Raw genomic sequence first — 14,061 nt, 5'->3', positions numbered from 1 at the left:
ATATGCTGCAATTTTTATAGAATCAATAACTTTCAACAGCGATCAAAGGAGCTGCCAAACCAAGATGATTAAAAACAAGCCTCGATCCTTATAGCTTAACCTGTAAAATATTCATGATTTTTATATGTGAAATTGTTTATTAAACTGGTTAACAAAATATTTTCTGATCTTGTTATAATAAATAAAATCTGTGTGTCTTTGATAGCTAACTCATCCCACAGGGTCAGGACTGGAGTAACCAAAAGTACATCCAAAAAGGCCCCTGAAGGTTCTTATCTATTGCAGATAGTATGACATCAAAATGTTGCCTCGCAGCCAATCAGCAATGAGGAAAAATGATCAGTATTAAGCATTTATGCTTTATACTATTATTATTTCGTGACAGTAACATTTAATTTGTATTCACAGAAGTTGAATTCTGCATGCTGTATTATGATGTCATCTCATTGCCCTGCAGCCACAACAGATGAAAATGACTTGTTTTTAGCCTTTATGCACCTTTAACACCTTATTGTACGTATTGTACTATTTTCATTTTATGACAAAAACATCTCCTTTATATCCACATCTAATTTATGTCATCAACGGGCAAATTTTTAAAAACATATTAATAAAATCTACCGCTCCTATTCATCAGTGCAAAAAGGCCCAACACTAATGTAGTATGGGCATGTGCTAGCAATAATAATATACAGAAAATATCCATCCATCCAGCCTCTTCTGCTTGTCCTTGTCAGGGTCACAGGGTGGGGCTGGAGCCTATCCCAGCTACCAGAAAGCGAGAGGCAGGGTACACCCTGGACAGGTCGCCAGCCTGTCGCATGACTAACACATAGAGAGATGCACATCCACACCTATTGCTACTTTAGAATTACCAATTAACCTAACCTCACTAACTGCAGGTCTTTGGACTGTGGGAGGAAGCTGGCGAGAACCCACGCAAACACGTGGAGAACCTGCAAACTCCCCACAGAAAGGCCCCGGCCAGGTGGTGGAATCGAGCTTACAGAAGATATATATACAGAAATATCCTATCTAATATAAATAAATCGTTAATTGTTAAGCTGCTGTTAACTCTAGAGAAATCTAACCATCTGACATGTTAAAAGTACCATCAAAGTAATACTCTGTGTGGAAAAATACAGCATGTCTGAAAGGTTACATAAGCCAGTATGGAGCTTTTCATTCAATAAGTTCAGGTTGATACACAGAAGTAGCAGCATCCTATTACTATAAATAACTTTGAATTATTTATCATATTGTTTGAACCTCAGTTATTGCTCAGTTATTCAGCTTGGGTACTGTTATGATACAGCAGTTCTTTTCTCAGAGCAAAGAACTTTTAAATCTAACCACTAAATTCACACATGAAGCAAAAGTAACTCTGGCCGCCTTTTATGGGGTAAAAACCACAGCAGAGTAGAAGTACGTTTCTCACAAGATGAGACGCTACCCTCTGCATCCTGTCAGCCATCGTGTGCGAACAGAACAGCTTAGACCTGTGGCGATAGCATACAAGACTGCAATGTAAAAGCTCATTTAGACAGTAGCAACTTGTAATGTTTTACTGGAATGTCATGAGGGGTTTTGTGGTATGTTCATTGAAGCTTTAGATGTGTTTATTATCATTACGTTTTGACTTCTGTTTGATTTTACTGCTGTTGGAATTATTTTAATTTTAAATTATTGCTAGGATTGAGATTTTTGGTTGATTCTAGTTTTTTGAAGGATTACTTATTTGAGTCAAGATTTCGTTTCTGTGGAATATGCAGCCCCTATCAGTTCTTCCTTCTGTCTTTCTGTATCAGTTTTACTGTCCTCCTGTTCTATCTCAGTGAGTCTGTGTTAAGCTTCATGTTTTAATACTTCACTTTGATGCTCTGTGTTAGTTTTACTTCCTCCTTTGTGATTGTCCTAATTATCTTCATCTGTGTTTAACTTCTTTCCCTTGTTTCTCATTCTCCAAGTTATCTATCCACCTGAGTTTCTCTGAGAAATCAGCCACACAGGGAACAAGACTGTTGATCATCTGTTAATCTGTTTCCCTCTGGTTAAAGTGTCAAAGTAAATGTCTTTGCCTCTTTTCATGACACGTTGGCTGCTGCTGTGACCCTTAATGACTCACATGATTCCAGTTGACCTGCTGTTGGTGATTTTCAGTCTGATGGATAGACTGCAGGGCCAGGTGCATCTCTCGGGTGTCAGGTCTTTGCTAGATTTTGTTTTTTTCATTTTTAAATTTTAAACTGTTAATCTGCTATATATGTTTTTAGGCCTGCTGTTTTTTTTCCTTTGTCCTTTATTTGAGAGACTTCACAAGTTTTCAGGCAATAGTCCTTTGGGAAAAATACAAAAATTTTATGCAATGAAACGGTATTGGGCTGCTAATAATGAAGTGCCTGAAGATACCATTTAAAATTGTTTGTATAAGACACAAGACTGTTTCATCGTTTGGGTTCGGTTCCTTTTTTATGCTTGAATGGTTCATAGGTCAGTGTTAAGCTTTCAGCAAAAAAACAAAAAAAACACCTAACCTCATGGTTTTTTGTTTCAAAATGATACAAGAAAGTCTGGCTTCTTGGAGGCAAAATATAAACAACTGAGAGGTGGCCTGTGACCTTTGCACAGTACTGTAGCTATTCGAAAGCATTTTTATTTAAATGATTCATTTACAGGCTTTCATTTTTACTGCCAGAAATGCAGTTTGATTCGGTAAAACTACTTTTGTTTGTGAGCGCCTGTAAAATCACGTGTTTATCTGAACAAACTGGAACTTGAAACAATCTATGTGTTCATTTTTTTTAAAAAACATCTAAGGACTTGCACAGAGAACCACAGAATGAAGTTACACCCCAAGTATCAATGTGCACAAACTGCTTCAGAGCAGATTTTATGTGCCTAAATGTACTGAGGATGTCTTTAAATCTTGAGAAAGAGGAATAAAATGTCATGGTGATAAAACTTATATTATGGTTGATGCAGTCTGTCAGTCTATACTATTTATTGCCACAGAGAATCGAAAACAGAAGTAATAGAAATTACTTTGCATTATCAGGAAATACATTTATAAAATGTAACCCATTAATCTTGGCCTTTGAAAAGATTTAAATCAACTTTTACTCAGGGTTTAATTAAGTCAAGCTTTCTTACTTCATAGAGGTGAATCCTACAATAGGTATAGTAGCACCAGACCCCGTAGGTAATGACAGACAGGTCAGTGTTGCCAGGATTCAAAAGAAAGCAACCCTCCACCTGTGGCACACACTTCCTGAAAACCAGAGGCTGGGTGATCTTGGCTCGTTTTAATAGGAGTTTAAATTTTGCTTGCTGTGACTTTTTTCTTGTCATACTGACCACTCAAAGAAATTTAGACTATAAATCACATTCTAACCGTATCTTCATACAGCACTTCATAAACTATCCATAGCTAATTTAGACTCAATAGTTAACCTAACATGTGTGACTTTGGACTCTGCAAAGAGGCTAAAGTACCCGAAGAAAGCAGGCGAACAGGAACATGCAAACTCCCCACAGAACGTCCACATTGCGATTTTATCCAGAAGCTTCCTTCACTCACCACTCCACCAACACGCAGCCTGTGATTTTTAATCTACTCAAGAAAGAAACACACGTAGTTTGCCAAAACACTTTGATTTATTCGTAAATCTCCTGTTATTATTGAATGACAGTGTTTCTCAGAGATTAAAGGCTCATTTTGATCAAAAATAACACATCAATCTTTGGTGTCTCTCACATTTATTTTTTGCACTGTAAAAAATATAATCTTATTCAAAAGCCTGCAAATTAAAGCATGTAAAAAAAAAGAAATCAAGGTTTAGAGGAACTATCAAGTAATATATGGGTTACCAGATCCGATTCGATGGTTTGTCATCTTTATTTCTATGAGGTAGACCTCCTTAAATTTTTGGCACATCATTCACACCTACTGAGTATTAAAATCATCCTTTCTCAGTAAAAGCCAAAAAACTCTGCCTGAGTAGGATAATAATTCAGGTCGGAATTCAAAGTTCAGTGGACGGTTTCCTCGGTTTTGCCTCGTCCTCATTGCGCGGCACATGGAAGTCCACATATGGACACCATTTGCTGTTGAGACACACCAGTTTTTTCAGAGTGGCCATCTTGACGATATTAAAGCCGGTTTCTCCTCCAAAGGTGCTGGGCTTCCAGTATTCAGGCGAGCAGATTGGGTTTCCAAGCAGGCCTTTCAGTGAAAAGGGAGCACCCATCTCCACCATGCTCTCTCCAAAAATGGCATTAGGACGGATTTTCTCTAGCATTATGCCTGGGTAAAACTCCAGGGCGTCTATGTCACCATAGAGCTCTTCTAAACCTCGGGCTATTTCAGTGTTGTCTGTTTGGAAAAGAAAAATGGCTGGAAATTACTGCAGAGGTTTCATTTAATTCTTGTGTTGCTATAAATGTAAAATAAAAAGAGTGATTTTCTGTTGCTGAACCGATTTTATGTACACTTACCATAGTCTTAATGCCAACAGTTAGAAACTAGTCAAACACTGATTTCATTAACTACTGGTGCATTCATTTAATTGTATATAAACATTCATACTGCACGAAACCCTCAAAATCCACTGATTCTCCAGCAAGCTACATGAGGCAACTCAAATTACTCAACATACACTAAATGGTTGTACTGTAAAATTTCAGGCACACATTTAAGTCACCATCAGGATAAATTATAATAATATTTTTTTAATTAAATAATTTTTTCATCCAGCACTATCAGCTGAATATTTCTGCTGCTTTGGTTTATAATTGATATTTGTCTTGTCAAAAAGTGTATCCTGCCTCTCACTCAGCTGGGACTACTGCAAAAGTTTTTATTAAAGAAGTTACAAAAGTGAGTATTTGCTTATATAACACTTTTCTACTCTATTTGAGCACTATATCCTTTTATAAGCGCTTTCTTTTAAAGTGTTTTCTATCCAACACCCACATTTACACTTCAGTGAATGCAGGTTTCTTTCCCAAGGACACTTTGGCATGCAAACTGGAGACTGGAGCAGCCAGGGATCAAACAATCAACCTTCTAATTATTAGATGAGCTGCTCTACCTCCTGAGGTACAGCCACCCCAACTACTAAGTATCACAATAGAATCAAATTATCATTCTATATGGGACGTGTGAATTTACTGATCATATGTTCAACACAGGGGAAATAAATATATCTAGTCATGCTGTGTGAAAATGCAGACAGTGCCTTGAAAAGCACAGTCAAAAACACTAAGCCCAGTGCTGTTTACACACATGTGCTATGCTGCTGTGTGGTTGAGGAAAATGCATGCATATATTGCATTTTGTGTCACATATGTGTAATGAGTAACAAAGGGGGCATGCATGTGTTCATATTTCTTTAACTTACCAGTTAATTCACCAAAGGATGTGTAAGGCTTCAGGTTAAACTTCTTCCTATATTCATTGAAAGGCTGCACACGTGTAGCTCTGGATTCTCTGATGACCATTTCTGCAACTTTAAGCACCACTTGATGAGAGTTGTGACCTCCTCCTATCTAAAAGTGTGAATATAAGCCACAAAAATGTTTTTTCATGAGCAGTGAGTGACAAACTCTGCTGTTCCATGACAGCTTGCAACACATTCTCAGCCTTGCAACACACAGAAGTACTATACCACTTTGCATTAATCTAATGCTGCTAAAAGACATAACTTGATAGCATTATCACTAATCTCAATTTAGGAAGTAATTGTGAGTTATGAAATGTAGACGTTCAGTGTTTGTGAAAATGTATTGCACTGCATCATCTGTCATAAGTAGCTGCAGTTTCATAACACAGTGAGAACCGATGATTATTGTGATTTATCTTTATTTATAAAACGATAAAGTGTACGAGGCTCATGGTGCTGCTTTCTGTTAACTGATTGACAGCATTGCCGTTATGCAATGATAAAAATATACACGTCCCCATTTCCTGTTTTCTGACTTCTATAATTCTGTTACCTGTCCTGCAATCTGTCGAGAGAATGCATCCACCAGCCTTTCCACCCCGTAATGCATCAGGAGGGAGGTGTTGTATAAAAACTGAGAGTATGGTATTTCTTCTCCCTCTATGACAATGCTGTCGGGCATCAGAGGGTGCCAGTGGTAGAGGTGGCAGAACTCCAGGGCGATTCGATTGCTGTACTGGAAACGTGTATTGAAGAGCAGCTCTGGGTCAAACTTCAAGTCCAGCATGTAGCCACTCAGGTGCTGCACATACTCTTCTATTATAATGTTGATGATCTCACCTGAGGGAGAAATACAAAAATTAGCTTAGATTAGTGGAAAAATAATATTATTTATCTTCATGTTTAGTAATTAATGAAACACTGAAACAGTGAACAGTGTCAAATTCATAAGTGGTTTGTTGGTGAATAAATGGCGTCTTCTGTAGTTTGAACAACAAAACAGCAATCGGCAGACACATCAAACAAAGCCAGAAAAAGAACAGCAACCGTGCACATGTAGTGATCGTGGCATCACCTTCTCAAAGCAGAGCACGAACCTTTAAATTTACAACCTCAAACGTCAAATCTCACAGCTGTAAGGCTGAAGCACTGCCATAAACAGGACACAGCAAATGACTTTAATAAACATTAAAATAACTCTTAAACCTGCCTTTTGTTGTATACTGAGAGTATATGGACATTTTTCTGATTTATGCCTCAGAATTGAATCAGAAAACACCCAAGCTCATATGTGGCCTTTTATCTTAATACATGTGTATCATATGAAAACTGTACTGGCCAAGAGCCTGAAATATGTTTTGTGCTGAGTAACTGTTTTGGTGTGTGGCCCTTTCACTCAAGTAAAATCATAATCCTGCTCAAGTAATAAAATTGATGACACAATAATATTTATATACATAAATTAATAAATTAGGTTTGACTTAACATTTTGACTTAATGTAGACAAGTGATAATTACTTTGCATAGTCCCTAAAATGACAAGCTAAAATATAACCTTTCATTCAAGTGCTTCATCCAGCCTGTACAGAATTGCATACTCTTCAACTGATTCAATCAGATTCAAGCAGAGCCATTTAGGACATTTAGCTATGAATGTCTGCAGAAAACTTCATATCAATCTGTTTTACCAGCGGCAGTTCACCACTAGTCACAAACTGTAGCCAATTACCGCTGTAGCCAAAAAAGAAACAAAAAAACAAAAGATATCAACTCACAGACAAGTAGCTGATAAAGATGTACAAAAAGTGAAAAGACTAGTGTTTTGAATTTACTGTGTTTCACTTACTTTGTGTGTTTCAATCATTCTCTGATTAAATATTTACTTTTACTCACCAATAATGATGAGTCTGGCTGTCTGGAAAAGCTGCTCATCATCCCAGGTGGGATGTTCTGCCTTTAGGATGTCACAGACTCTGTTATGTTCCCGCAGCCATATGGTGGCATACATGGTTAGACCCGGCAGGATGCCAAATACCTCCTGACCGATGGCCAGACGCCTGTCTGCTGGGATGTTTTCAGGATACACCATGTGCACTGGGACCTCAGACACTGTAGGAGGGTACACCTCACCATTTACCAGCTGTGGAAGAAGAGTTAATTTCAGTGATTTCTTTACTATGTTTACCGACTATATTAAAGAAATTAACATATACTAGTGGAATTCATCCATCCATTCGCTTCCGCTTATCCTTTTCAGGGTCGCGGGGGGCGCTGGAGCCTATCCCAGCTGTCATAGGGCGAGAGGAGAGGTACACCCTGGACAGGTCGCCAGTCTGTCGCAGGGCCAACACACAGGGACAGACAACCATTTGCACTCACACATTCACACCTAGTGGCAATTTGGATTAACCAATTAACCTATCCCCACAAGCTGCATGTCTTTGGACGGTGGGAGGAAGCCGGAGTACCCAGAGGGAACCCACACAAACACGGGGAGAACATGCAAACTCCACACAGAAAGACCCCGGCCTGATGGTAGAATTGAACTCAGGACCTTCTTGCTGTGCGGCAACAGTGCTAACCACCGTGCCACCGTGCTGCCTAGTGGAATTCATGTAAAATAAAATTAAAAAACAAAACCAAAAATCTGATGGACTATATTTGTAAAGCATCAACATCAGGCTGTTAGATTAAGATGGGTAAAATAAAGAGGCTTCTTAAACTGTTCTGAAGACATGCTGATAAGGTGGCAGTGAAAAAATAGTCACCGGTTGAAGTTTTGTTTTAACCACTTACCACAGGCATCTAGAAAATCCAACACGATGTTCTCACAAGTTAACATGCTAAAGGAAGAGCAAGCAATCTATATCTGACTCAGTGAACATATACAACACAGAGCTCTGGAGAGTTTTCTTAAAGATGAGGAGGTAAATTTGAATGTAGCACGATACCCGTATTAGGTACAAACCTTACAAGATATTGCTGAAACTAACAGGTATTACTTTTTTAAACGTTTTACTTGAAAAATAAATATGACTGACTGGAGTTAATAAATTCAGCATTTGGAAGAAATTTTTTTGCTTGTCTGGTACATTAGATCAGATTAACTTCCAAGACTGTCGGTGGTCATGGTTCTCACGGTGACAGTGTAAATCTCATCTTTGATGTTATGCTCACTCTAACCACCTAAATTCAAAAGTGTAAGACTCAAAACCCACTGTCTAATTTTCTAACATATAAGGCTGACAGATTTTCACCTTAAAAAGGACGAGACTCAGAAATCTAAAAAATGTCTGAAAGACCTAAAGACATAAAAAGATATAGCTTGACATGTTAGACAGCTCTCAGCTAATTTAGGTTAGGCCAACATTTCGGTTATATTGCCATCTGTTGCTGTGGCATGGTCTTGATAGCATTTTTTCTGCTTTTTCATGTGGGTGAAGAAATTTTCTTTAAAAAAAATACACGTGCATGTGTGGACAAAGCTTCATTTTCTGGTGAGAACACCAAGTGAGCATTATATTCCTCATGCTTTCTGAAGGTCATTATCCTTAAAAATCTGAGGAAACTGGGCAAGTGGAAAACAGAAGAAGTGTCAGGCTCAAACAACAAAAGTCATGTCCTTTAAAAACTAGGGGAAAAAAAGAAAGGAAAAAAAATCCAACAAAGACCTAATACAGGACTATCCACTGTTTGCTGAAGCCTCATCAGAACTAGTCTCAGTGTGTGGCTGCCAAGAAGCCATTCTTAAAGGGAGGAAAGGCTGATCTATGCCAAACTGCCAAAGAACTGGACGGAATATCTGTGGCGACAGGTCGTATGGAGCAGTTACTGCTAATTAGAAGTTTTTGGTTCAAACCTTCGCCAATATGTGTGGAGGAGGTCAGATGAGAGATACAACAAGTATCTACACCCCTCTGTAAAGCATGGTGGATGCTCTTTCATGGTCTGGGGCTCAACCAGTGGTTTTGGAGATTTCATCAAAATTGATGAAACTATGAACACAGAGATGTTCCACAATATGGAAACAATGGTATTCCTGTTCAAGTATTATTGGAAGTTGATTAAAAAACTAAGCTAAATAGGTTTTTGTTTTCATTCAAGTTTTCTATCTTTTTTCTAAATGAAAGTATTTAACTGTGAGTATATAACTATGAATGTATATGACAGTGTTTACAGGTTTGTAGATAGGTATATGCATTTAGCTAGTCATACTAATTATGTATGCAAGAAAGCTCAAGCACTTTCTTTTTTCTCTCTAACTTTTTATAAGGTTCTCCCTTTAGTGTTTATATGCAGCTATGTCAGACACACCTGATACTTCAGCTTTCCATCTTTATGAAGCCGAAGTTGATGTTGTCTCACAAGATCTTCTCCATAGATGTTGCTTGCGTCTACCTGTGTGGGTAAAAAAAAAGATAAAGAGGAAAAAAGGCTTACATTTGGTGTAATGAAATGATGTACAACACACATTTTTGTTTTGCAGAATGTCAGAAACTCACACCATGCCCCAAACCCTTGGTGAAGCCCCCCTGAACTTTATGGTCTGTCTTGAAGAACTGGTGCGTGAAGTGTTGAGCCATAAAAGCAAACATCAAATTGGTTCCCTGAGGATCTGGCCTAAACTTCTGTCTCTTGAAAAACCTCTCAACTAAGACTTTGGCATCAGGAAGAACAGGTTTACCTGCAGAGAAAGAAACTCTTGAAGCTTTCCACAGAAACACAGTTATGTCTCTTTAGCTGTGTAGGTCTCACCTTTAGCACCCATGGGCAAAGGACAGTCTTCAGGTATAGGAGGAAGGATCCGAGTGTAGTAGGAGATATTAGAGTAGGACTCCCAGTTAATGTATCCATATTTGGTATTGAAGGTGGGAGGGCTTGGAATAAGGTCACTCCTGGCTTTAGGAATAAATGTCAAAGTCATAGGTAAAATGTCTTTATTAGATACATCAATTTAGCTTTATGAACTCTTCTTATATCTTGCGGGCTTTGTTATTTGCAGCTGTTTATCTGGAAATAGGAAATTGTCAAATCCCTATAACGTGAATTTTGAATGAGTTTTATGTGTCATGAGATTTTCTGGGACCTTCTCATTGGTAAATGAATTATCTAAACATTTTATAGTCTGCTGACTGAGTAACTCATTTAAGAACGTTTATTTCACCTACCTGTCAACACTAATCTCATGAAGGTGTCTCGTAGGAAAGAGTTGTTTATCAGGCTCCAAAACCACGGGAAGTGAGTAAGGATGAAGTGAGTCACAGAAGGACTGGGCTTCAGCATGAGTCGAATTCTGGTCCAAAACTCCGCTACACATAAAAAATTTTTTTAAAAATCAAGAAAAAACAGTTTTTCATCCTTTAAATGCCAATTGTAAGCCATTTATAAATATATCACTAATGCCTGTATTAATGGGAAACAAATAAATGTATATCTATAACTGAACATAACGGCATTTGTTTTCTTTATTCATCACATGTAGCAGGTTTAGCCAAAAATTTATCTCTAAAACAACTTTCATAAAATCTAAGCATTGGGGTTGACATTTTGAAAATTGATGTTTCTGAATGTGACACATGCATGCCAACTAAAAACTTTGATAAATATCAGTAAGAATCGCTTAACAAACAGGTTTTGCATTTTGTTTTTTTCAGTGACTCTGACTTCCTCCCTTCACACAAAACCTAAACCTACTCATCTGAACCAAAAACAAATATTGAGAGGATGGTTTCTAAATGCAAAACATCAGCTCTTTTATCTAGTTACTCATGAGTGTTTCCTTTTGACTTATCTATCATAGCTGTGCACAGATAGGATTATCTAAACAAAACTAAGATAAAGGGTTAGCGGTGTATTCCAGATCAACTTGCTCAGTTTGTAAAAGATCGTTGTACTCACGAATAGTGCAGTTGTCTCCATAAAAGCCAGTGCGAGTGCAGTCACATTTGAAACTGTCTGTACCAAATCGCACACACACTCCTGCATGTTGACAAGGGTAGTAGCAACAGGGATTCACTGCAAACAAGAAAAAAAAATCAATGAATAACTGTTGAAATAAAAAAAAAGCTAAGCTAAATGATTCATGGGGTGAGAGTGTGAGGGATACTTGGCTTATTAACACGAGGATATCTATATGAAGCAACGGTTGACATTCAAACAACTAAATGCATATACAGTGTTGTGAAAAATAAAGTTTTTGCATGACTCTATACAGACGGGGAAAATTAAATGCATCCTTACTGCTTAGACAGGAATTAAGAGGGTAAGTAACAGTAAGATGCTACTAATTACTGTTATTACTCCACTGTAGAGTAAAAATACCACTGAAACTTACAAATAAACCACCAATTAATATCAGGGTTGGTGCGTCTCTGATCTTAGTAGTGAGCAGTTTTGTACATGTACTGTAGGTATGTCTGTAGAAGACATGGAGTTACAATATTTGGATGTTTTTTTATTACACTAAACAAAAGTCTTTAAATTACGGTTAATTAATTCTGAGAAATGGAACTAGACTTGAGCTTTATCTGCACCTACATTCAAATAGCTTCAGAAAACCCACTGAATATGATTTTAAAAGCCCATTTTAATTAGGCACAGACAGTGTGAAAGTGCAGGATGAATTCAAATACAGCTGCATTTGTGCTTGTTAATGTATGCATGTCTCACTAAGCTTTTCACAGTCCTTAAGCTAAACATTTGCTGAACTCACTTCCCCAAAAATGTAACCAGAGGCATATAGCAAAAGAACCAAAAACAAAACATCGGTGAATTGGGGTGTCCTAGACTCTGTGCACTTTGTGAAACTACAACGGATTAATAAAGGACAGAGTTTGCATTCAGCTTTTAACATAGAAAACAGTCCATGTATGAACTGTGAAACTAAAATTTGACTTAATGGTTTCTAAGCATATAATGTCTACGAATAAACCCAGCAACCTCATTGTGACTAACGCTTGCTGTAATATCGCTTCCTTCCCCCCTTCCTGCTTGCAGAAGTTCAATGAGATAATGTGACACTGAAGCATTTTTTTCCTCATTAGTTTGAAATGAGTGGATAGTTAAGCATGTCTACCCTTGAATGAACAACAGATAGACTTAGGCGTATCAGTGTGACTTTGTCAAAAAAGTGTGAGGTGGCTCTACACTATTTTTAACAATAAAGTTATTAAAATACATTAACAATTTACAAAAATACTGCACAGGACGTATAACGCATTACTCCCGCATGAGTTTGGCAGCACAAAGAACTTCCCCTTAGGTCACAAGGAGGTTGTACCATGTAAATTCTAATGCTATAAGTTGTAAAAATCTACACAGTGGCAACAACATTAAATGTGCACACAATGATAGCACACAATGTTAGTGCCATCGCTCTAAATGTCACCCTTTTCCCCAGTGTACTGGAGGAAAAAAGCAAGCTCTCCCCACGATCAATAAATTCATGTCAGAATAGTCAGTAATTTGCCCTGTGTACGTCTGTAAAGAAAATGACCTTGTCTGAAACCAACAGGGGTCAACATTTGTGAGCTTGGGAAAAAGCCTTCTTTTCATCTCTCTGATCCATAGTTGACCTAATTCATGATGGGTTATTAAATAATTCGTTTTTTCTTATGCATGGAAGCACATTCAAGATAAGAACATTTGGAGATTCCCTGTTTACTGTCGCTGACTATAGTAACTATATTGCAAGAAGTTTAAATCTGTATGCCTTTGTTGACTTCCTTCCCAAATACCTTACTTAAAGCATTGTCAAGCTCTCAATAGTTCCTCCTGATCTGAAGCTCTCTCTGCACCCATCGTCTTCTGCTGTTGAATGAATGATGAATGAAAAAGGAAACTGATAATTTGCTAACCATCATGTGTGGGTAATGACTGTTACTATGCAACTGTGCTCTGCAGCACATCAATTAAAAGTCATGATAGAATAATGGATGTTACTCAGAAATGCTGAGATACTTTCATAAATATTGTTTAATAAGCAAACCACTGACAGAGAGAACACAATACGGGCAGCTTGAGATGTTTGTGAACAGCTGAAGTTTTGTGAGGTGTTGGCAGGAATACCAGGAGTATCAGTGCACTTTCCAATGTGAACTTTCCAGAGCCCTGCAGAGGAATGAATGGAAAAGCTAATTTTGGGCCCCTCAGGCCCCAGCTTTGACTCTTTATGTGCTAAATGTTTAATCAGCAAATATTAGAGTTGGTTTGGTGGTTGCTAATATGCTTGATTAACCTTCATGTAGAAAATGAACAGACTAACACAACAAGAAACGATATGGGAGAAATGATTGTTTACTGAAAATCAAAAGGTCATCAGGATAATCAATCATCATGTCCCATGTTGTAATTAACGAAACTGCTTACCAACACTTGAGTCACCAGCACATGATGAACTCTCCAGCAGCAGCAACAGCAGCAGGGTGATGAACACCCAGATGAAGATGCTAAATGCTACAGAAGATAATAATAATAATGACACTGAGTTGATGTTTTAAAAACGAGCATCAAGTTTAGATAATTTTAGAACTTACCTTTCATGCTGAGCTAAATAAGAGTCTAAATGTTCTATTACAGTGTTATTCTGCTCTTTCTAATATGTTTGAGAAACAGAGATAGG

General features: G+C 37.7%; 1 protein-coding gene across 1 annotated transcript; it reads right to left on the bottom strand.

Moving 5' to 3' along the window:
* Positions 1–3,647: 3,647 nt before the first annotated feature.
* Positions 3,648–14,061, bottom strand: ptgs1 (prostaglandin-endoperoxide synthase 1). The gene is made up of 11 exons (XM_084947097.1): positions 13,976–14,061; positions 13,809–13,895; positions 11,340–11,456; positions 10,610–10,750; positions 10,197–10,340; positions 9,944–10,125; positions 9,756–9,839; positions 7,335–7,581; positions 5,995–6,281; positions 5,400–5,547; positions 3,648–4,372 (listed from the first exon to the last, which is right to left on the bottom strand). Exons 1-11 carry the CDS (start codon positions 13,980–13,982, stop codon positions 4,023–4,025), a joined length of 1,794 nt encoding a protein of 597 aa, XP_084803223.1. The 5' UTR covers positions 13,983–14,061; the 3' UTR covers positions 3,648–4,022.

Source organism: Perissodus microlepis, chromosome 12 (assembly GCF_051167445.1).
Source record: "Perissodus microlepis isolate ML-2025 ecotype Zambia chromosome 12, ASM5116744v1, whole genome shotgun sequence".
NCBI lineage: Eukaryota > Metazoa > Chordata > Actinopteri > Cichliformes > Cichlidae > Perissodus > Perissodus microlepis.
This window is presented reverse-complemented; position numbering and strand designations above follow the sequence as displayed.

Excerpts from the sequence above, each read along its gene's own strand:
- ptgs1 (XM_084947097.1), bottom strand. Across the intron at positions 10,751-11,339 it reads TGGAGACAACTGCACTATTC|CGGAGTTTTGGACCAGAATT; the intron begins GTGAGTACAACG and ends TTTTATGTGTAG. Across the intron at positions 5,548-5,994 it reads CTCGACAGATTGCAGGACAG|ATAGGAGGAGGTCACAACTC; the intron begins GTAACAGAATTA and ends TCACACTTTTAG.